Source organism: Tubulanus polymorphus, chromosome 3 (genome assembly GCF_964204645.1).
Source record: "Tubulanus polymorphus chromosome 3, tnTubPoly1.2, whole genome shotgun sequence".
Taxonomy (NCBI): domain Eukaryota; kingdom Metazoa; phylum Nemertea; class Palaeonemertea; order Tubulaniformes; family Tubulanidae; genus Tubulanus; species Tubulanus polymorphus.
Window position 1 is genome coordinate 10,825,056 of NC_134027.1, and position 24,590 is coordinate 10,849,645.

General features: G+C 39.8%; 1 protein-coding gene across 1 annotated transcript in view; it reads left to right on the forward strand.

The window, feature by feature from the left end:
• The window catches only part of LOC141902070 (pre-rRNA-processing protein TSR1 homolog), a 79,906-nt gene extending 57,143 nt beyond the window's left edge, over window positions 1-22,763 (forward strand). The window contains exons 11-20 of the mRNA XM_074789712.1: window positions 15,534-15,635; window positions 16,789-16,859; window positions 17,558-17,650; window positions 17,744-17,888; window positions 18,279-18,330; window positions 18,898-19,103; window positions 19,799-19,901; window positions 20,234-20,374; window positions 20,770-20,844; window positions 21,050-22,763. Coding sequence (XP_074645813.1) covers window positions 15,534-15,635; window positions 16,789-16,859; window positions 17,558-17,650; window positions 17,744-17,888; window positions 18,279-18,330; window positions 18,898-19,103; window positions 19,799-19,901; window positions 20,234-20,374; window positions 20,770-20,844; window positions 21,050-21,249 — 1,188 coding nt within the window. The 3' untranslated portion in view covers window positions 21,250-22,763. The remainder of the gene's footprint in view (window positions 1-15,533; window positions 15,636-16,788; window positions 16,860-17,557; window positions 17,651-17,743; window positions 17,889-18,278; window positions 18,331-18,897; window positions 19,104-19,798; window positions 19,902-20,233; window positions 20,375-20,769; window positions 20,845-21,049) is intronic.
• Window positions 22,764-24,590: the final 1,827 nt, after the last annotated feature.

The following is a 24,590-nucleotide window of genomic DNA, read 5'->3' on the forward strand; positions in this document are numbered from 1 at the left end:
ATTTCTGTAAAAGCTTATCTTATCGCACACGGCAAGAAAACTGTCGACCAAAAAACGGATCTCTGGTTTCGATGTTCGATGCCAAAAACGGATCTCGTGTTTCGATGTTCGATGTTTAGTTCAGCCTCATAACAATTCAGTTCGTAACACAGCCAACCATATGCAAACGAAGTAGATTTGAAAAGTAACGTTTATGAAAATGGCAGTGATTTCCATCATTTATGTGATCCACTCATTGTTACTCAAAGGCGGATCTAGGATTCTTTGAAAGTGGTGGACCTGAAAATTGGAACGGGCACTTAATTTGAAAAGGGCTGATTTGGCAATACGAGGGCTGTAAGCGCTACCTGTCAAACATATAATGGAATTTTAGGAACTAATGCACCGCAGTGTAGATGCACTATAGCGATATACCTGTCATTCAACACATTAGGGAGGAATCTTTCAAACATTTCAAATTATCTCCAGCACATTTGGGTATTAATTAGTTGCACTGAAAGTGTTTTAAGAGAAATAATCTTCCCTAGTTTACGGATGTGGTAGGCGGATGAAAAAAGTCTTTGAAGAAAATGAAATGATTTTAATCGCAAGCATCATCTGGCGCGACAGCTGTCGATGCGTATATATCTCGTAATATGTTCGATTTTCTTTTCGAGCGGCTCTTTTCCGGCTCTGTTGTTCAACGTTAGATTGTTCTCTAAACTTCATTACTAGATTAAAACCCTTTCAGTGCGTCTACACCCCGGTGCGGTGTATAAATCAGCGATGGACTTAGCTAGTGCACGGCATTGCAGTGTATCCATGTAATTGTTAATTAATTTTTATATCTATTGAAAGATGGCATCATCTGTCAAAGGTAGTAAAATATTGGCAACTGATGATACACCGCGCCGTGGTGTAGACGCACTAGTGGTATACCCGGTGTATGACACAACGGGGGTAAATTTTCTTTAATTTTCAAATATTTCCAGCACTTTCGGGGTATCAATTAGCCAGCACTTAAGGGTTTGATTATTCCATAAGTAGTTACTAAAATGATTATGCGCACACAGCGAATTTTCGTTTTTTCGACAGATGATCGATTGAAAGCCGACGGATTAAGCTGCGACAAGTGCTCGGTCGGTGTCCGCGCCGGTTTTCTGGCGATTGTACCGTCCGATATATTTGCTTTTGTCACAGATCCGATGTTACACTCGCGTTGTCGGTTCACAATATCGGGACCTCTGTAAATATTAGTTGAGTGGACGACACTAATATTAGCTCGAAGATAATATGGTGGCAATCGTTCGTCCTCCCGCCTCGCCTGTATAATCAACAGCTGCGATGCTGATTTATCCCGTCGATCGAGATCGATAGAATGTGGAATTCTCGTATTTGCCTCAATCAGGCACGGTCCTCATTATAAAGGAAAACAGTGATTAGTATCTAGCATTCAAATCTATTTCATCATCATCATCATCATCATCATTTGCTGGCTACATCTCCAAATGTACACATAGTTCTAAGTGCAATACATCTTTGGCCAAGAGTCTAAATATTAGGAGCCACTAAACCAAAATGAACGGTGCCTTTATTTCGCATCTACAGTTACATCAACCTATTAGCTGAAGATGACTATCAGAATGCAGTTGAAATGTTGAATGAATTTATAGCTGAAAGGAAACTTTTCGGACTTCATCTTTCATCCTATAAGTGTAGGATTCTCTATATATGAGCCCTCGAGTTGCCCTGCCTATTACTCCTCAAGCCGCCTGTATCCGCCCTGCCTATTACTACTCATTCTCATCCTCCTCGACTGTTTTTTTCGTCTGCTACACAAAAACAGTTACAGTGGGATTCAAACCCATTAGTTTAGGATAAACGAGACATCGTAGATGTCTTAATACCCTTACAGTATAATCAGCATCTTCCTATTTGAAATTCTCGAGTATTTCAGAGAATGAACAAGACAGATCCGAGCGCTCGCTTATATGCAAGTATCGAGGGCCCACCGATTTCGGTGGCCCACCTCATCAAATCTTATATCGTACGAAAGCCGCGGCGATTTACAACGAAATAACACAAACTTGTATAATACATGAAAATCGACCGGAAAAGAGCTATTCGGTATCGTCATAAATGTGGATTATCCCTTGACTTTTCTGAGAAGTAACGGACACTAGGGAAATTCCTGAGCGTTAATGGGTTAACATAAGATGAAATTGATCGATAGGTTTGTACGTATCAAGATGCACACAATGATCGCACTGTTTGTTATGATCAATGGAAGTATATAATTCAGTCATTTGTAATAAATGTATTTGTAATAATTGCTATTGCTACTGCTAGGGCGGTCTACTATTCCATTTGGAATGATTGGTCGAGAGGTCTGTGCGCACGCTCGCTCGAGTCCTAATTTCTCTGAATAGTTGCCTCTTTTATTGCGGCGGATTTTTTTCGCGCAGATTTACGAGATTCGGGCGTATTTCTCCGCGGGGAATCGACGACGTCGCGTTATTTTCAGCCGTTGTTCTCGGTTTTTACCTCGTCGGCGACGATGTATATGTTAGTAGTATCACTGTTCTTTTTGACGCCGGATTTCATGAAAACAGCGTCAAATCATTATCAAAGCGATAGAATACGTTTCGGTAATCTACATGATAGTCCTATATGTTGCGGTAATCCACATGTTAGTCCGAGGTTTCTGCGCTGAAGGATTTTCATCAATACTTAACCCTTTCAGTGCCAACTAATTGATACCCCTAAGTGCTGGAGTAGATTTGTAAATTTTATTCCATCCCAGTGCATTAAATAATAGGCATACCGCTATAACCTGTTTACATCACTATGCGATGTATTGTTAGTTAATGTAATATTTAAGTGTTTGGGAGCTGCTACCATCTGAGATAAAAACTAATTAATGACATCAATACACTGTTATGCGATGTACTAGCAAAGTCATCACTGATTTACATATACACCGCACTGCGTACTCTCTAATTAGGCACGGGCCAAATTTTATCCGGGGCCAATTCGGCCCAGGCCAAATCGTGTCCGTGTGATCGCGGCTGATAACTACATTTTATTCGCCGACCTTTTCAACAATTCGTGCTTGGCGTGTTCCGGGCCTAATTTGGCCCAGGCCAAAAACACTTGCGTGATCCCTGCTATCAATACATTTTCTAAGAACAAGCCTTGCGCTACATTAACTTTTTCAGTCTGATTACTCCAAGATTCATGGAAATGAAGTCGTGTGGTAAATGCTGCTGCCGCTGCTAAACATCTCATCGTCGGCGTTTTATAAGTTTCGTGTTCATTTACATAAACCTGACTCAAGAGCGACGTCGACTTCATATCGTTCACTGTTATTTTTTTCAGAATTTGAAAAACCTCACGTCATTCAATCGATAAAAGTCCGTTCACTCTTCTACGCGCGCGAGGAAGAGTTACGCGACCTATTTTCCGTGACAAATTCGATTTTTATTTGACGCTATTGACACAGAGATGGTAGGAGATTGTTTTTCCGGCGAGGGTCTAAGAAATGCGAAGTATGAAATAGGTTAATGAAGGGATTATCTAACCGATACGTATCTGGGCGGCGGAATATCGCTTGTTGTTAGTCGCTAATTCCTTCTGCTTAACTTGTTGTGCAGAGATTTAGGGTTAGTTTACCATACTAATACGGCAGATCAATTTAAGCACGGGAACTCACTGGAATAGATACCGGCGGCGGCGGCTCTCGTCTCTATCTCGACGCATTGTTTCATCGGTCTTGTTTCATATTCGGCGCGTACGTTACGAACTGAAATTTTTTGAAGATGCGGACGTTGCCAGTTGCTAGAGATATATAATTACGAATAGAAATAGATCGAAGCGCTGGCTAAAATGAAACGTAAACGGCGCGATCACGCGGAGACGATTTGGAGCGGGCCAAATTTGGCCAAATAACAGAGCGCGTTCACGCATGAACCACTCACTCGATAGTAAACAATGTTTAAACAAAGTGAAGTGAGTCATTTCCAGATCCGGTTGCAATTCAAACGGCAAAGATTTGACCTCTGCTAAAATTCGGTTCGGGATCTTGTAAGACATTATTCACGGGCCTATATGCCACCCGTGTGAACAGATTCGGCTCGGGACCTGGTCCAACGTTTTCACTTTTGGCCCAGGCTAAACAGGCACAGGCCCATTCGGCACCCGCGTGAACAAATGCTTGTGTGATCGTCACTATAGTTACTGATCATAACAATCATACTCAAATGTTTTTTATTGTAAAATTGTAAAGAATTCAATAAAGTTCTGTTGCATTATATTGTATTGACAACAATCCTACACAACTGCATATGCGCACTGGGGCTATATTTTTGGAGGTGTTGCGCACCTGGATATTCTCTGCTTCTTATATCTCTGCTTCAGGAGGTATATCCCTACTTCAGGAAGACGGCATTTCAACGGCTAACAATGAGTTATATACATTATGCTCTCGAATCCAAAAGACATCTTCGAGAAACCTCTAGACGATGAGCATTGGTAGAGTTTTCGATAGATAATTAATTGATTTATGTTCATGAAACGTAGAATTATTTGAAAGCGCACTCTACCGAACCTGACAAGAATCCTTGCTCATTGAGCGCTGTACAGACCTGACTATGGATACTATTTCAGAGTAGTTTCTATTCTCCTTAAGACCTCAACTACTCACGAGTGCTCCAAACTTTCCAACTAGATCTAGTTCTTTTTCAATTGAATTAATATTTGCAATGTCACATTACTCTCAATTTTTATTACTCTCAATTTTGGTGAAAACTACAACTAAAGATTTCAGGCATTCAAGACTGTTAACAAGCTCAATTACCTGATTTTCAATCACCTTTAATCTGGTTTTTTAGGCTCTCAAAAAAAACCATCAAAACCTGTAGAAGATGAGCGTTTGGTGGTAGGGGATCTTCTGAGACGAAATGTAAAATCAATTGAAAGCGGATATTACCGAACCTGGCGGAATCCTCACTCGCCACACACGTACTGTAAACAAGCCCAATTACATTTCTGATTATCGAAACGGCATTTTCAGACGTGTGATCGAGAAACTGTCTCGAGGATGCAAAGTCATGAGTCTGATTAAGGACATTCTCGAGTGTGTGTGCGTGTGTGTGTGTGTGTACGTATGCGAGAAACCCGCACACGGATTCTCTATGTAAGAACCGACGACGACGTCTCGCGTCCGAGACGAGAGAACAGCGTCGTCTGCCGCCGCCGCCGTCCGACATTTATTCCGCGGAATGATTTTCTGATTAGTTGCGCGATGATATATGCGTTTCGTCTAGTCTGTGATATTTTGCAGATTTGCGGCCGTGAAAGAATGTCCTAGCATACATTCTATACAGTTACACGGCGATCGTGCGCCAGTATCGCTCTCGACCACTATATATTATGACGTTTCCATTAGTTAGATCCGGCCGATGGTATATTTATTTGTTGAGCCGTTTTTTTTTCTTGCCCCTCTTACTCCTTACCATTCTCTTCGATAAATGCCTTGTCGTCAACGTCATTGCGCTACGGCTATTTGACCGATCTTGTCCGTAACCCGAGTTAGGTTTCTCCAATAAATAATGAAGCTATCCGTTGCAAGGTTATTCTATTAGTCAGTATTCGCATTAATGTCATTCATGATTGGATACTAGTCGTTCGATGTGTTTTCTTCGCCCTCGGCAATACTCATCCCATGATGGGTGTTTATTGTTGTACGGTTTTAACCGATGGCCATTGCGGCCGGCCGTTTCGTTTAAACCATCGGGGGAACATTTTTCAAATTGTCAGCGATAAATAAAACCGGCGATGGTGAATATCCACACCATGCAGAACATCTACACTCTTCTGTTAAATCGGCTCACGCTGTTGGTTTTTGATCTTAAATAGGACCGATTGCGGCTATTTTACTACTAACCTAGTTTTTATGCGTGATGTAAATTGTTTCGAAAAAAGTAATCGTCATGTTTCTTAGTAAAGATTCAAAAATCCTTTAATGTATTATGAATGGATGTTAGATTGATGAGCTAGTCCAAGTGCCTCTCCAACCTGATTTCATGTACTGCCACGATCACACAGACAATTTGACCCAGGCTGAACTGGCACGGATCACGCCCGAGCCAAATTTGGCCCATGTCTAATTAGATGGCACGGCGCATACATGCACAAACCACTCACTCGATACAAAACAATGCTTAAACAAAACGAAGTGAGTCATTTCCGGAGCCAGTTGCAATTCACATGCAATCATTTACCCCATGCTAAAATTTGGCTCGGGCCTGGTCCGACGTTTTTGGTTTCGCACCCGTTTGTTGTTCCGGGCCTAATTTGGTTCATGCGATCGCGGCTTCTGAATCGACATTCATTGTCCGACCTTCTCCAACGCTTTTGTTTCGACTGATTCTGTTAGAGAGACCATACTGAGCTGCGAGTTGGTACCTCGCAGCAGTGCACTTTGATGGTTTATAATCTGATTACCGATAGAATCATACTCAACTATCTACAGTCATACACTGATTGCTTCTGATTGTGTCTGTTGTAGTGTAAATAGTAGCATTATAGAGTTAATTGGTTTGCCGCGCATCGCTGATTAATTGTAGGTTCCGATCACGAACACTTCGGTAATCTCCGGATTATTCCTAGTGTGTGTATATATAGGTTCAAGTACAGCATGATAAAAACGCCGATGAACAGATAGGTGTTTAGTGAACAAAACCCAAGCGACTGATCTCGAAGACGTGACGGCGAAGCCTAAACAGTTGCAGACACTGGCGTTTCAAAGTTGAATTAATCAAAACATGAAAATTCTTTGATCGATGATTCCCGCGGCCCGGCTACTGCACGGGATACTAAATCAGGAAGGCTCGCGACGGCGAGGCGAGATGTAAAAAGATGAAATCATACCGTAGGCCATAAACGATGAAGACGCAAGAATCGATTGATTGAAAAATTGGCGCTCCCTGTCTTCAAAGATTATCGATGACTTTGTCTACTTTTGCCAAGACGAATTTCCAATTTGAAATCGTCCTAGGTCTTGACCTCAATCTCATTTTTAACCCTTTCGGTGCGTCTACACCCCAGTGCGGTGTGTACATCCTTGACGTATTTTGCTAGTACACCGCATTGTTGTGTGATGTTATTCGTAATTGAATTTTTATCTCAATTGAAAGATGATAGCACCTGTCAAACAGTGAAAAATAAGTAACTAATGATACACCGCACTGCAGTGTAGACACACTTAAGAGATATGCCCGCTTGTTTGGGGTGGAATATTTTTGAATTTTCAAATTGTCTCCAGTACTTTCGGGTATTAATTAGTCAGCACTGAAAGGGTTAATGCTATGCAATTTTTGACGGGCACGGTTTCTTTGAAAAGTCTCTACAAAAGAAGCGCAGCGCTTCATCGGCCGCCGATTTGCCGTGAGTTTTCGTGAATTTCGAGCGTGTCGTGTTCGGGTTTTAAGCCGGTAATTATCGTAAAACGGGACATGTAATCACGAAGGGCTCAATACGGTATTCTCGCCGAGGAGGTGAATTCCGCGTGTTTGATGATATCTCGTTGCCCACTGCGACGAGATTCTCGACGGCTCTTCAACGGAAAGCCCGGCGTCGAATTTCATGCCGATCGGAAGAAACAAGACGACGGCGTACGAGTTCATTATTAATTAATCGCTAATTTAAAAAGTTTAGCGTGATCTCTAGAAACGACAGACGAAGCGAGATCCGGAAAAAGATGGGACTTATCGACGAAAACTGATACATGTCTAGAAATTTTCATAATAATCATGATAATGATAATAATTTATTTGTTTACAAAGCCTTATACTATAAGGTAATCATAGCGCTTTAGAATAGTAATACATGAAATCGTAAAATCATTAAGATAGCATTGGAATACAAGAACATGAAGACAAGTTGTAAACGATGGTAAAAGCCTTCCTTAAAAGATACGTTTTGAGGTTTCATTCGTTTAAAAACGTTGTCGACAGGTTCCCGAATACTGGACGATAAAACATTCCATAGCACTGGGGTAGTGAACTTAACGGATACGTGAGGTTTATGAATAATTCCTAAACGCTTTTATTTTTTGTTTTTGACAGCATCGATTTCGATCGGGGCATATTTGAATTGATGCGCGTCTTAAAACACTCAGATTTAATGGATGTAGCAGAATTCTCCGATGATCCCGTTAAACCGCGCGAACGAGAAAAATCCGCCGTTGAAATGTTTTTTGAAGCGTCGCAGCATCTTTTTAATCGGCGACACTTTGTAAATCTTTGAATAGATTTACATCCGAGAAGGGGAGGGAGGAACTGAATGCCGGATACGCGGCACCTTTTACGAGTGCATCGCCCGAGTTATTGCGTATGTACTTCAGATTTTTTGTAGAGTGTTTGTTTAGAATCTGAAATCGTCAGTTTGCCGGAATGATGGTCGATTGTGAGATGCATATGCTTAGCGAGCGTTTTTTTTTTTAAGACTATAAAAAAGTATACAATATTTATAATCAACAGAAATTATAAACTTGTCTTGATAAAATATAACTTTAAGTTATATATATATATATATATATATATATATATATATATATATATATATATATATATATATATATATACATTCACTATTCACAACGTATTAATCTTTGGAGGGATCTATATACAACTAAGCCTCGTTTTATGAATATTGCAAAGTCGATTATAAGATTTGATAGAATATCAAGATCGCCAAAAGAGTTCAAATTCAACGTGTTTTCACGGATTTCATTCCAGTAGATTGCGATTGAAATAAGATGCAATTCATCACCTAAAACATTAAAATCTCTAATAAGGCATGGGCCAAATTTGACTGATAGAATATCAAGATCACCAAAAGAGTTCAAATTCAACGTGTTTTCACAGATTTCATTCCAGTAGATTGCGATTGAAATAAGATGCAATTCATCACCTAAAACATTAAAATCTCTAATAAGGCATGGGCCAAATTTGACTCGTCTCTGTGCAATCGCGGCTGTTGTCTAACTTCGAATTAGTGAATCGAGAAGTAAGGTTGATGGTAAATGAAAGAGTTGGGGGAAAAGAACAAGACCGATGACTGATGACTTAAATTGCTTATCTGCCTGACTTAGACGTACGGAGAGATCAGATGATTTCTGCCGTCAGATTAGAAGCGAATATTTACCGGCAGTCAACAGCGAAGATTGATAATGGCTGGGGGTACCGTGTTCGAGCAAATTATTTCCGTTGTTGAGTTGTGATTGTTCATTAAAGAAATCGAAAAAAACGGGACGGCGCGTTCACCGCTTGCCCGAGAGAGTTTTTCACACGGAAATAGGTAAACATCGGCACTTCGGAAGTGTGTTAGAGATTTTTGCCACGCCGGCCTACCCAGCTACTTACTTCGTCTCCCCAGTTTTTTTTTTAATCTTAAAATAGGGAATTTCCCTGTTATTTATTTGGCTGGTAAATTTCGTTTGATTTTTTGATTGAGTGTCCCATACAGACCCACCACACCTGCTGGGAGCGAAACAGGGGGTTTGATTTTGAAATCGGAAATCGAAGTACAAATATATTTGTGTGATCGGCGGTCGAGTTAACAGAATATTTTTTTCTTTAAATCGAAGTACACAATTGGAAATTCGGTTCCGGTTCATTCAAACAATCTTCCATGCAGTCTGAACCGGCAAGCGATTGATTGGGGTGAATTTTCTTGGCTTCCTAATTTAATACATGGAGATTTTGGAAAAAGCAATATTACAAGGTTGAAGATCATTTTGTCCATTTTTTTATTTTTTTGGTCTCACCAGTTTTTAGCAGACTATTCTAGAGGATGGAATTTTCAGTTTTGTGGTAAATTCTGATGTACTCTGAATGAACTGGAGATGATTTTCAATCTAATTATCCAGTCATTTTGTCACAATTAGATAAAAAAATATCACTGGTTTAACTTATTGAAATATGTAAGTTCAGTTTATTCTGAAGTAAAACGTATGTTAAGCTAAAATTTAACTCGGTTGCAACTGCACTGCAATTAAATTTGGGCCTTGCCAGATAAGGCTGGTGTAAAATGGAACCGTACCCGCTTGACACGGACCAAGTATGATCCGACCAAAATGTCAGACCTAGGCGCGTGCCAAATTTTGGCACAGGTGAAATCATTCTGTGTGAATGCAAACTGGATCTGGTAGTGACTCGCCTTACTACGGCTTCGTTTTGATAACATGAGTAATTTATCTTATTAAGCATGAACCAAATATGAATCGGGCCTGGTTGTGGCCGGCTTCCAAAATGGTCTCTCCATCTGAACACAGCTTTGGTTACAAACTCATAAATGCACGATTTCTTTCGTAAAATGACAAGAGATCGTTGAATAAGAAGTATCTCCACGCTGCGCTCTGAGGCTTTCAACGAATTTTTAGTTTTACCCATTCTATGCGTACTCTAATTAATGAACACTAGTTCATTACGAGAAGTTAAGAAACGGGCATAGAGATTTTTACCATACTACGTGACATGGTTAACATGGTCTAGATCCACCCCCGAAAGATACATATGCATATCTTTTCAAATACAAATTAATCTTTAGGGTTGCCGGGTGGTGGCCCTAAAGAGATCATTCATTTATTAACTACGCTAGAAATTTGACTTTTTCAACCACCCCATCCACCGATGTAAATCGAAAATCGCGCATCTCTTCATATATATAAAGTGTTACATTATAGTTATTATTATCATTTATTTCGTCATCAACATTTTATTTTACATGATTCTTTACATAGTATTATTCATTAAAAAAACAAGCATCGGTGACAGGGACTTGGACAGAGCTATAAAGGCTGTACATCTACATGGGATGTCCAGGCACCTATGATAATGAAATGCAAAAGCAGGGAGAGATTCCAGTACAAGAGATGGTTTTAGTTATGAACTATATATCTAACCAAAAATTAGAGCACATAACCCTCCCCTCCCCTAATTCGTACTTAATGAATGAATGACCCCAAAATGCGATGTAGTACAGCTAGAACTCAGTAGTGGAGCAAAAAGGTTTCCGTTCTTCGTCTCTCGTCAATTCCGTTCTGGCAAACGCAATTTCAGCGTGTCGGTGCTGCCTCGTCCTCCTATCTACATCCATCACGTTACTTTAGCTGATGATCGAATCATTCTCATAACAAATTCAATCAACAGTGAAATGGTTCGCTTTTGAGACCTATCAACTCGTATTCGTTTCAGTTAACCGCTAGGCTCCTGTGATTCGAGAACGAGGAATCTATTTCCCGGCCCGGTGTCTCTGTAGCCCTGTTATTGTCGCGCAGTGGAACCTCATTATCAGTAATTACAAACCTAGATACTCGCCCCCGGAATACGACAGTTTTACTCATTTAATACCGGGTATAACGAACTATCGGTTATAACGAATAACATATTTTCTCGTCCCCTGAAGTTCGTCGTTACGAGGTACCGCTGTACTATGCTTCATTACGGTGAGAGAGTCCTTGACATACCTCGATATGCGCGAGCATTCTTCATGTGAACTGATAGATCATTCACCCGCATGAAAAAAAGAAACCCACGAGTGATGGTTGTTGGATTCAGATACCGCAAAGCCGCGATCGCGCGAGCACAAATTTGGCACGTTTTAGGCCAATTTAGGCTCAGAACAACTGTTGGTATGGGTGTTAAATGTACCCGTACCCCACTTCGCTTTGTTTAAGCATTGTCTAGTATCGAGTGAGTGGTTTGTGTGTGAGCGCGCTCTCTAATTAGGCACGGGCCAAATTTAACTCTGCCCTAATCCCTGCCAATTCGGGCCAGGCCAAATCGTCTCTGTGTAATCGTGGCTTATTGGCCAGCTGCAATCTAGTTATCACGCTAGATGGCATAACGAGCTCTCAGTTTTACTTTGTCTAAATAAGTTCATGTTCAATGAACTTTAAACTGTATTTTTAGGCTCCGTCATCACAGCACCAACTGAATATACATCAAATTCATTTTTTCTACTCAAAGATTGGTATAGTTATTATAGTATAGCTTTTTTATTAATGATTGAGTTATTCAAAGATATTAGATATTAAAGATATATAGAAAAATATTTCATATACAAAGATATACAGAAGTCCATTTCAACTTCAGAAGAAAATTTGGATGCAGAAGACCGAGTAACTATGAGCGAACATGGCGGATCCTCGCCTGCCATTGGTGGAAACCTCGATCGCCGCCGAAGCGTTGGCAGCTCGGAATTCTGTAATGACACTGCGCGACAGAAAGACGAAGCTCGCGTTTCTAACGGCCCGCAAAACGGCTAACGACTTCCGGCCCTGGTGGATAAATATTCGATTAAGAAGGCTTTGAAAATCCCCGATAATCACATGGCGCTACCCGCCATCAGTTTCACAAATGAAATGATTCGTCTGTCAAATCTGTTATATTTGATTGATGTATTAAATTAATCTGTGTGTAAACCTTGCACAGCTGTTGCACTCTTGATAATAGTATCTTGATCGTACCCCTGTACATAGTTTTTCTCGGGTGAACGGCGGAATCGCTTGGCCTGTAAATTTTATGAGAAATTTATGTTTTGGTTGGATAAATATCGATGGCGATCTGGTAGTTAGCGACGACAATATAATGGAGTCAGTCAGGAGTCGGGCCTTATCCATTCACCTGTTCGAAAGGCGGTGATGATAAAATGCCATATGTTTAGCGTAGAACAAAACCGCAACATTTCGACTGTTGACTAACATTCATTCCACTTGAAAATTTTTTTGGAAATACAATCGTGCTTTTATTTTTAGATAACAAATACTTAGATACATGAAGTACATTGCATGGTTCCCACAGAACAGGGAAATTGGGAAAAACTTGGGAATTTTGAAATAATAACTCCCGGTTTGGAAATATTTGGGAATTTGAAAAAATTTCCTCAAATCAGGGAAATACTTGGGAAATTCATTACATTTCACATATTGCATTTGCCGAGGGCAACTTTCTTCAGCTATATCCCTTGAAAATTACCTTTATCAACCAGTCACCGCTAAAATGCTGACTGTTGAATGACGATATGTGTTCATTTCCATTTGGGAAAATTGAATACTCACCCATGAAATACTTGGGAAAGACTTGGGAATTTAAATTCATATAACTGTAGGAACAATGTACATTATTAGCAATACCCTGTCAATACAATCTTATTTAAGTCAGGCAAGATATAGTAATATTGTAAAATATAGGAATACCAAAGAGTGGAACAAATTTGAATTTTGGCATGTTAATTGTTGATGGCTGTTGGTCAACAGCCGAGAAACGTTGTGGTTTCGTTTAGATAAATTCTAGTTCTATTTGGGGGACACTTCTTGATTCAATTGCCCAATGGTATTTCGGAAACGACACATTTTAGAAGGCTACGCATCTGTTTGAAAAGTTGCCTACTTCAATATATATAGCTCAATCGCTTATCAAACGTTATTTACATCTAAGATAATCAATTTTGTTGCATTAAGACGTAATTTTGCTTCTCAATCACCGCGTTCAAGGGTTGGAAAGACGAAAATGTTCGCCGCCTCGAGCTATGAATTAATACCAATAATCCAAATTTCTCAAGAGTTTCTCATTGCGACTTGTTCGCCTGTGGACGGAGTTTCTAGCGCTGCAGTCAGGCGTGTTAATTTAGAGGTGAATACAAAACCAGCTAGACTGTATTCGAGATAATTCCGGACTCGCGGTCGCATTCGCGGGAATCTGTTCTCGGAAAATACGAAGAGAAACTACATTAGTTTGGACGAAGATACGATGTTAGTTTGGGCGATCTTCTCCGTAACATACAACAGTAAATACATGAGAAATGAAAGGGAAAAAATCTGGGAGTTAGTTGACCCTTGGCCATCTGGACTACTACTTGGCACTGCGTCTTGTTAGTAACTAGACAATCCTTATAACTAGACATTAGGGAATGAATGCGAGATATGACACATCCGAATGTTGATGATGTGGAATAATTTTCTAGTGAGGTAACACAGCCACAGGGTGCAATAAGGAAGGCCCCCGTTATTTATTAAGTGCAACCGTCTGTAATGATTGCTACATTAGATCATTATGAGTAGTCGGTTCTCTCCGGAGTTGAACTCTCGAAGGTAACAGCCGTCAGGCTAGCTGATTCTCCTCGCGCTGTCACGACGACAACGGAGTCAACCTCGCCGGATCGAATATATCAAACGGAATACGAATGAACTCGTTGACGTTTTAGGAATACGATCGCCGCTTACCGTTTCGAGAATTCCGAAAGACGCCGCAGTGTTAAACTGACCGTATTTCTTAGAGTCTTTAAGCCGTGATTACGCGGAGAAGATTTTGCCCGGGCCAAATGGGTACGGAACAGGCTCGAGCCAAATTTGGCCCGTGCCTCATTAGAGAGCCTGTTCACACGCAAACCACTCATTCGATACTTTACAAATAAAGCGAAGTGGATCATTTCCAGTACCAGTTGCAATTCAAACGCAATCATCTGTCTCGTGCTGAACTTTGGCTCGGGCCTGGTCCGACGTTTTTGGTCAGGCCAAACAAGCTCGGGCCCATTTGGCACCCATGCGAACAGTTGTTCCCGGGCCAAGAATGCTTGTGCGATCACGGCTTTACTAAGAGCTGACTGGTTCTTCGATTTACTTAGATAAGATCAATACGCCCAAGTACCGCCTAATTTGATTTACTTAGAGAATCAATTTTCCTCTTTCTTTGCTTCACTTTTATCTCATTGATTACAGCTTTTTCGGTCATATATTTTAACCTTTCCCTTGATATGAAAAGTCACTTAATTCGAGTGTCCCCCCCCCCCCCCCCCCCGATTTTCAAAAACGTTCGTTTATTTCGATTCGGTTGTTTTGAAGCAGTGGAACTGGTGAAAATATGTTCTGGTTACAATTGGCAATAAACAGGGATTACCGGCACACCAGATATCCCACCAGATGGCACCACTAAAAAATGTCAGAAACTACTTCATTTTCGATTAACTTCGATCTAGATTGTAAGCCTTCCACGTATTATACAAAGTCTCGTGTCTTAATGTATAGGAGTAATACTTGACATTCAGGATTCATATATGTATTTGTAATCAATCAGTTCAAAAAATCAGTAAAGTAAGAAATTGTTGTACCTGGGGAAAGATAATTATAGAAATTATAAGCTTGAATTATAATTTTCCACGCATTTCTCGGATAAAGCAGCCATTTCAAAGGCCTCTCGTGGGATCCCACCCTTGGTTTTGATATATTTTTGAAGAAAACATCCTAAAAGATGCCGCAATTTTAAAAAAAATGAGTGTCAAGTTTGCAAACTATGTCTTGGCGAAAAGGGCACTCCCTAAATCCGCCCGTGTGTACCTGGCAGCCACAGTGTTGACAGTACCCCATTATTTCATTTCAAATGAATATGTTGCTTTCCGGATATAGATAATGGCACGATCGAACTCTTAGGAGTACTGGAAAAAGGTTGTGCATTATTTTCTCATCAGCGATTTGAACATTCTCTGATTTGCAGGACGATGAATATGACACGGACAGCGAAACCGATAGCGAAATTTCCATGGAAGATGAAGAATCAGTACATTCATCGGATGAGGAACAGGAAGAAATGGAAGAGGTAAGAGATATGGAGAAGCGATAGAACGCGCAATATTACCATAATTGAATATGATTAGATTTATCTGTTCTTTAAAGAAAAAGGTGTGTTTTAAAAATATTTCATTAGCATAATGGATTTCCGCAGATCTGACTACTACCAACTACACTTCGAGAGCAGCTGCTACTCTTCTTAAGGATTCATTTGTAGTTTTTTAGCTCAACTATTATTATGTCGAATTTCTCCCATTTTCATTTAAAACTATTGACAAGTAGTCAGTTCTGAAAATGTACGTATGCGTGTTGTTGCTGTAATGTTTCGTTGCATTAAGTTCAATGGATGTTGTGTTGATTTGGTTTTAACATTCATCGGCGGTCTTATTTACTTGTTACTTACTTAGATAAGTGAAACCATGTTTTCATAATGAAGCAGTTGCCTCCTAATGGACAGTACTTATCTCTGCTTCGGTAAAACAATCGATATGGCCGCAACCTTGGAACGTCCATTACGAAAAAAATAAATTCAAAGGATCAGAAAATTTGCTTTTCTACCAGTAGGAACTTTATTTGTTACATCAAATAGATTGTTACCAGTTACCAAATCTGCTGATAATGTAGTGTTCAATTTAAAGCCATGTTCCCAGCTTCCAGTCCCAGGATTGGAGATCCACAGGTTAACTATCAAAATATGACACACAGTTATGTTATTAGTGAGCTAAGCTTTCATCCTTACCGGAGTAGGGTAATTAATTATTCCTTTCTTTAGGTACTGTATTAGGCAGGAATATCAAAGGAAATACATATGAGAAAATCTGAAAGTTCGCATCTGTGGCTTTTACAGGAGTTGGCATCTGCCTATGTAGTCTTAGAATCATGCCCTTGTTTGTGGTCATTAGCCCATCAATTATCTTCATATTTCCGGTTTACCGAAATGAAATACTCCTCAGTCGCTCAGTGATTATTCATTAGATGACTCGATGAACTCTTCTTATGTTTGTTGTCCGTGTTCGGGGTTAAAACTTGTCCATGGACGACATCTCCGTACTGACCGGTAATTGACCCCCTTCGCTCGATCTCGAACTAAACTACATCAGCGGCCTATTATTGAATAATCCGACCGGATCTTTTAAACATCAGCGTTGACGAAAACGGATAACCGAGTTTTCTTGTTACAGGTTGCAGTCGGCGATGGTAACAAGGATGAACAGTACGATGCAAACGTTGATATGGAAGCTGAATTCAATATGTACGTATTGTACGATGACTTGTGTGAAATTTAAGCCAAAGACTCATCGCGACTTTCCATGTGGCCGCCAGTGAATATCACGGGAAGACCTGTAGACCTACGTACAGTAGTACATAACCTTGTGACACCAGTTGCAATAAGTTACACATGTCCTACTCTCTCCGACCATCTCTCCCAATCCCAACCGACATAAACTGCTCTTTGACAATGACTAGTTGTACATTGTCACTTCTGACCTAAGCACCCATGTGCGACCAGTTGTAACCGATTAGGTCGCAAGCATTTGCTAGTCGACCTACACCTGCCTTAAGGGGGTTATTCGTATTAGAAAAAAGAACTACATCTTCTAGAAGTACTTGTACTTATCTCAAAGCATAGCGCACACAGCAAGAAGTAAACATGAAATAGCGACGTTATTCTCGGTTGCACCAAAATCTAGAGGCACTATTTAGCTCAATGCTGTTTGCCAAAACAAAGATGTTGGTTTCATAAAACAATAATCATCATTTCTATTGCTGTTTGTGATGTTTTCTGATTTACCAAGCGCAAGAAGTGAACACCCAGTTCTAAGACCGGCCAACGTATTTCCTAAACGCATACCATCATGGAAGCACGTTTCTTGTGGCAACAATTTATAATTTAGGAGTACTTGTATAGGGTATTTATAAGGTCCTAACGCTGCCACAATGTTATTCAAGGTTAGAAAAATATAAAGCTGCCAGAATGGATCAGATGTTCCCGGATGAGGTCGATACACCACAAACGGTTCAAGCGAAAGAACGATTTGCTCGGTAAGCACTTATCATCGCAGAAAAAAAATGATGAATTTTATGCCTCGTAAAACTCGCATTTTCATAATTTCACGTTTTCATATTTTCTTTCAGTTATCGAGGTTTGAAAAGTTTCCGCACTTCTCCGTGGGATCCGAAAGAGAATTTGCCGACAGAATATGCTCGCATTTTCCAGTTCGAGCATTTCGTGCGCACGAAACGCAGAATCCTCGCCGAACAAAGAGAAGAAGGAGCTCTGGTATGAGATATCATATGGATTATAACCTCTTAATTGTTAGCGCTTCTTATAGATTAAGTCCAATTACTTAAGCTCTGAAATCGCAAATCAAATCAAGGCTCAATTTATACAGTTCTAGAGAGTATCATCTCAGGATACTAGATCCTCCATTGTTAGTATTCCGCGTCAAAGTTCAGTATCTCAGTTCGCCTTTGATTCGAGTTTCTTATCAAGGGAACGCAGGAATGAATTGAATTAAGCATCTTCAAATGGGGGAAATTTCTTGTTAACTGTCAGAAGTCTCATTTCGACTTTGAGTATCGCAACAAAAACCCAAAATTCCTTGAGGTACCGGGATACTGCCTAAAATTGAACCGCTGAATATTTAACGAAATATGTCTCAATTTGCAGCCTGGATGGTATGTAACCATACACGTGAAGGATGTGCCGAAGTCAATGTTCGGTAAGTTCCTTACTGCCATCTATCTGACTTCAGTTTCATTACTGGCAGAAGACAATGCATCAGTTAGTTGATGAATCTTGTTAGCATATATCAACAAGGGTACCCACACCACTACTGTGGCAATCAAGGATTCCACGCATGGCAGGCAATGATCCACCAGGTTCGCTAGATAGTTGGTCTTTCGCATCCAATTTCTTCTACATTTCGATTAAAACCGAGTCAACTTTTTTGTGAATCAATTATCAAGTGAATCAATTATCAATGAACTATACTATAAGCATATTTGATTAGAAATTATTTATTCATTTATTATTTGAGAATTTATTGTATATTTGGTATGTCCAGTGATAATTGATGGATTCGGGAGCCTAAAAATTTGGTTCAAAGTTCATTGAAAATGAACTAATTTTGATAACAGAAGACCTACTGCTTGTGGCGCCATCTGGTGGTATAGTTGGTAATGTGGGTTCCCCATTGAAATCAATAATGATCAGCTTAGTAACCCTAGACCCAGACTTTCCTGTGATCACAGCGATCAGAATATTATTTCATATACGTGGATTACAGATTCTTTGAAACCGAACGATCCCCTGATCGTTTTCGGATTGCTGCCACACGAGCAGAAGATGTCCGTCGTGCATTTATTGCTGCAACGCCACCCCGACAACAATGAGCCGATCAAATCGAAGGACAGAATGATCTTCCACGTCGGTTATCGTAGATTTGCCGCGTGTCCTATCTACTCGGAGCACAGTAACTCGAACAAACACAAGGTGAATTAGCGTTTATACCGCAAGAAACTTCCGCTCAAAATTCATCTTCCCTCCCAGCAGAGATTCGAACCTGACGACATCGGGACTGTCAAGGCCAACTTCGGTTATCGGAGTTGGTCGACAGTATAGTCGAACTAAGTGAAACCGAATGTTAATTAGTCGGAACTATATTCTGGAAATAGTTCGGATATTAAGCGCATTGGGTTATTAGTTCTGACCACTAGTCGACTAGAGACGAAAACCGAATTTGGCCCATGGTACGAAACCCCTGGCCAAAAAGCCCCGGTGGGTATGTAGTTGTGCAGCTTGCCAGTACCAATCAAATAGCCGATTGTATAATCACTTATATACAAATTAGCAATTAGCCTGAGCTAAAATGAAATATTCCTGATTGGCTGATAACAAAATCACAGCAATGCTGGGCAACTAATGCTCACTTGGTCTTTTCGGACAGGCTTTTCTTGTACTTATGTAGTCTTGGTGCCATCAAGTTTGAATCTTTGCTAAGGAGGATGCTCCAAATTCAGGGGCGGAGTTATACCAATGCCACTAAAAAATTGCAACCTATGTTTGAAATTGGTATATGCTACAGTCACAATTGACCTCTGAATCTGCCGGATTACTTACCGGTATTTCTCAAATTGAATCTCCGTATCGAATAATTCAACAGTGTAATATGATTCTTGTCTTCTTAGTTTGAACGTTTTCTGAAATCTGACACAACTTACGTAGCCACAGTTTATGCACCGATAATATTCCCGCCGGCATCCGTGTTAATGTTTAAAGAAAGATACGACGGTAAGCATCCAGTAAGCTGATCCAAAACCAGCTCATAAAGGATGCGCATGAAAGTAAAAAATATGTTTTAATCTAGAAACTTCAAACAGGTCTGCGATTTTTATCTTCAAAATGTATGTAGAATCTCAATTTTAGAACTATACCTTAAAAACTGCTGTGAGAGATTTATTTTCCCACTGATCAGAGAGAATCATCACCCAGGACACTGTTGCCAATGGGATCAGCCCATGAACCTAGGATTTGATAGAACCAGTGCCTGATGGCTTACACCTACCGGTATCAGTCTCAGGGAGTAATTCATAATTGCAGTATTTTTCTTATCTGTATTTTAGGGTCTCATACATTGATAGCCACTGGGTCAGTGATGTCTGTAAATCCTGATCGTATTATCACTAAACGTGTTGTGCTCAGTGGTCATCCATTTAAGATCAACCGCAAAATGGCCGTTGTACGTTACATGTTCTTCAACAGAGGTATGTCCAGACAATTCGTCATTTAAAAAGGATATTGTTGCTTATTTGCAAGACAGCATATTATGCGGGTATATGCTGCTTGGAACCACCAGACATTCAATATTTTAGCATAGTCTTGAACACTTTCTGAAAGAAAAATTATATGGTTGTCCTCGTACAGTATAGTTCCATCTTCAATTGAAAAAGGTTTAAGTGATGTTCTTAACACAGTTGAAAGCTGGTTGATCAGAAATTGGAAGAATGGTGATAAGATTCGAATGTCTGAGGGAGTGGGTCCGCGCAAGAGATTCATATATCTGCATTTTAGAACTGGAGAGCTACATTCAGTTTATCTTCTAATTAAAAAAACCGCGGTAATTGGTGATTAAACCTGGATTTTTCCTTCATTTTTCTAGATGACATCAGCTGGTTTAAACCAGTTGAACTGCATACTAAATATGGTCGCAGAGGACATATCAAAGAACCACTAGGTATGTAATTTCGGGAAACTAATTAAATCTAAGAATTCAGCTTCTCACAGTGATGACCTACTCTATATCTCGGAAACCACTATAGTTTTGAATTATTGATATTTATCATTTCAATCCTAGCGAGTAAAGCTTTGTTTAACGTATGATGTTACTTAACATGTCTTCTGTGAAGATTTTGTTTCACTTTCGTTCTTATTTCTTTTAGGTACGCACGGCCATATGAAATGTGTTTTCGACGCGCAGTTGAAATCTCAGGATACAGTTCTGATGAATCTGTATAAACGCATGTATCCGAAATGGACTTACGACCCGTACATTGTGGCTCCACCTGCCAGTACTGGCACCGGTAGATCCGAAGAAGAAGAACTGATGCATGAAGAAGCCATGAAAGAACTGTTCGACTAATTCAATGAAATAGATTTGCAAATACATTCAAAAAGGTCATGTTCGTTTGGCTGAGGAAGTCAACTAACTCTTCCGTTGATTCTATCATCTCAATCAAATAAAGTAAACCTCGCCTTACTTGCACTTTTGACTCACTTGGACAAAAAATGACATTATTTTTCTGGCTTCCTAACGTATTTTCCTATCACTTACTCAGACTTCGCTTACATCGGACCAATTTTGCCAAGCTTGTCTGATGTGAGGTTTACTGTAGATACCATCAAAATGGCTTAGCCCAGAAAATAGGTCTTATATAGAATTTTGTATGTGCAATGTATATTTGAAATCGCTATGTGTGTATCTCGTAATGACATGGATGTACATGTTCTATGTATTGTATATATACAGTAGACTCTGCTCGCCTCAGATTCTTGCAGGACCAATGAATTTTTTCCGAGGAGAGCGAATTCCCGGGGCTGATGCGGCGACGCATCTGGCTTCCTAACGTATTTTCCTATCACTAACTCAGACTTCGCTTACATCAGACCAATTTTGCCAAGCTTGTCTGATGCGAGGTTTACTGTAGATACCATCAAAATGGCTTAGCCCAGAAAATAGGTCTTATATAGAAATCTGCTAACAGTTTTCTCAGCTTTGGACGATGCCATTATTGAATCGAATTGGCCGAGTCACAAACCTGTTCACTGGGTGATGACTGAGATTCCCGAGTTTCCAATTGAATGACGGAGCCAGTTGAGCAGCAGACCGAACAAATTTCTCCGTCTCCCAAATGAACATGGCTGATTTTTTATGTGCAATGTATATTTGAAATCGCTATATGTGTATCTCGTAATGACATGGATGTACATGTTCTATGTATTGTATATATACAGTAGACTCAGAGCATAAATTGCATAGTACAGTAAACCCCCGATATACCCCCGGGGTTGACTGTATAAAGAATTTCAAAATTTTCAACCAGGGAATGCGATAATCTAAGGCAGTCTGTTATAATTCATGATCCATTAACGTTTAGATTACCGTAGCGCGTAGTGTATTCGGTTCCGATCTATTTTTAGAAAAATAAAACCATAAGGCAGCAGTTCTGAATTTTGACATGAATTACCTTGAATGTAAGGGTCATTAGGCCCTCATTCCCTTTCTAGATATGAGCTAGTTTATCATCCTATAAAAAATGATTTTCTTATAGCGTTTGTAAATGTTGTCGTAAGATACTTCAATCTGTTGTCTCGTTCATGATTTTAAAAGATTTCGAAGTAATGGGTGATGATTTTTTTAAGTAGCATATCGATGCCTTATACAATGTATTAGTATTCTGAATATTTTTTAAACTGATTATGTTTAATTGAATTACATGCAGTGAAGTGTAGCTTGAAATAGAAAAAAAATGAAAGTTTAATTTTCTAATCGTGTTTTATCGGTGTAAAAACGTTGTGAAATTCTAGAAATGACCTTTGTGTTCTTATACTTACACTTATATACCCTAATTTTCGGTGGCCGTGTAACCAATGAAATATATCTTTTCGTAGTGAAAAAAATATCTACTCCGTGTTTTTCATCTATGTTTTTATAGCTGTGGAGTACTCGGTACATGTATTGTTCGTCGTTGGTTGACTCGCGATTAAGTGATTGTGACTTCTTGCAAAAGATGGGCTGCAAATGATCACAGTGACCAAGAGTCTAGAAAACCAGGGGCGGATACAGAGCTTTTATATTGAGCACCCGATGAAAATGGCAATGATTATCAAGAAGGGGCATTATCCACGAGTAGCGAGCCCAGAAGGCGGGAGCCATAAGAGGAGGCCCTTCCCTAAAAATGAACCCCTGCACAGATGCATATTCCAAGGATTTGAGCTTCTTTCAACGGAGAAGAATATGTTAGGAGCCTTTGTACGTCCTCAGATGGTACCGAATTTTTGACAGGAAAGATTTTCGGGGTCAAACTGAAAATCTAGTGGGTAGCACATGCCCCAGTGCTACCTTCTGGATCCGCGCCTGAAAACGGAGGGTAATTATTCTCAGGTGTTATAGCTCCGACAGAAATGATTAGTAAATATTCCATGGTATCAAAGACTGAGCAGCTGAGTACAGACCTGTACGTTTTATTCTGCAGATTGAGAACAGAATTTGTGTTACAGTATTTCATATACAGTGAGAATACGCTTAATTCGGATCGTTTGAGCCATCCCGGTTTACGGTAAATCCGGATTAAAAGTCATTTCTAGTACATCAATAATAATTTTAATAATAATAATAATTTCTATAATAATGAACAATGAACAAATGGGCCGCAATTGAAACAACCAATGATGCCATTTTGAAGGGTCTTGAACGTCGATCTAGACTAAATGTTGAAAACGGCAGATGTTCTGCTTAACCCATTAGCACTCAGGCCCCAGTTTCACAAAAAGGTTTAACTCTTAAATCGATTTAATTTCTTTATTTATTCAGTTTATCTTAAATCGATTTAGGCCTTAATCCCTTCTGTGAAACTGGGCCCAGGGCCCAGTTTCACATAAAGGATTAAGGCCTAAATCGATTTAAGATAAACTGAATTAATGAAGAAATTAAATCGATTTAAGTGATAAACCTTTCTGTGAAACTGGGCCCAGGACTAAATTTCACTATGTAGTGTCAAATACTCCTCAGAAAATTCAAGGGAATATCCAAGTTCATCACGATACCGAATACCTCATTTGCTGTTTATTTCCACGCATTACAAGTCCGTGTCATTTTGTATTAAATAGTCAAGGCTTCTGCTTAAAGTTACATACGTACAATTATTTTACTAACAGCATTACTATTTTGCCAACAATCTAAATCCTAACCCCTGATACCGATCCCAGTTTCTTTTCCAAGCGCCTGGAGGAGGACCAGTATTCTTCACCATGACATCGCTACAGATGACACAGAGACGATTACAAAAAGAGAAGCCTCAAGACAATTTAGAGGCAGTGATCATAGACATTGCAAAAAAGCAGAAACCAACGGCAAGTTTCCAACGAGCTGCAGCTTCAACAAATCAAATTGAGAACTCACCCTTACCCACAAGTTTGCTTTGAAAATCAAACTATCCAGACGTCAACAGCCTCTGTTCTGCTATTCTTACACATGGCCAAGGCAAGTCTATTTTCTAAACTAACTCCCCACTCCCCCTCCCCCCCTAACCAAAACCTAAGACTCATTCATTCCTGATATTACTAAGCCGCTCCCTCACCCTCCTCCAACCTGACCCTATTTGGTGTATTCCGTCCACGCCAATTTCTTTTTGCTCCATACTGACCTAACCTTCCCATATAAGTCATTATTAGCTTCCAATAATAGTCACTCCGTCACTACGC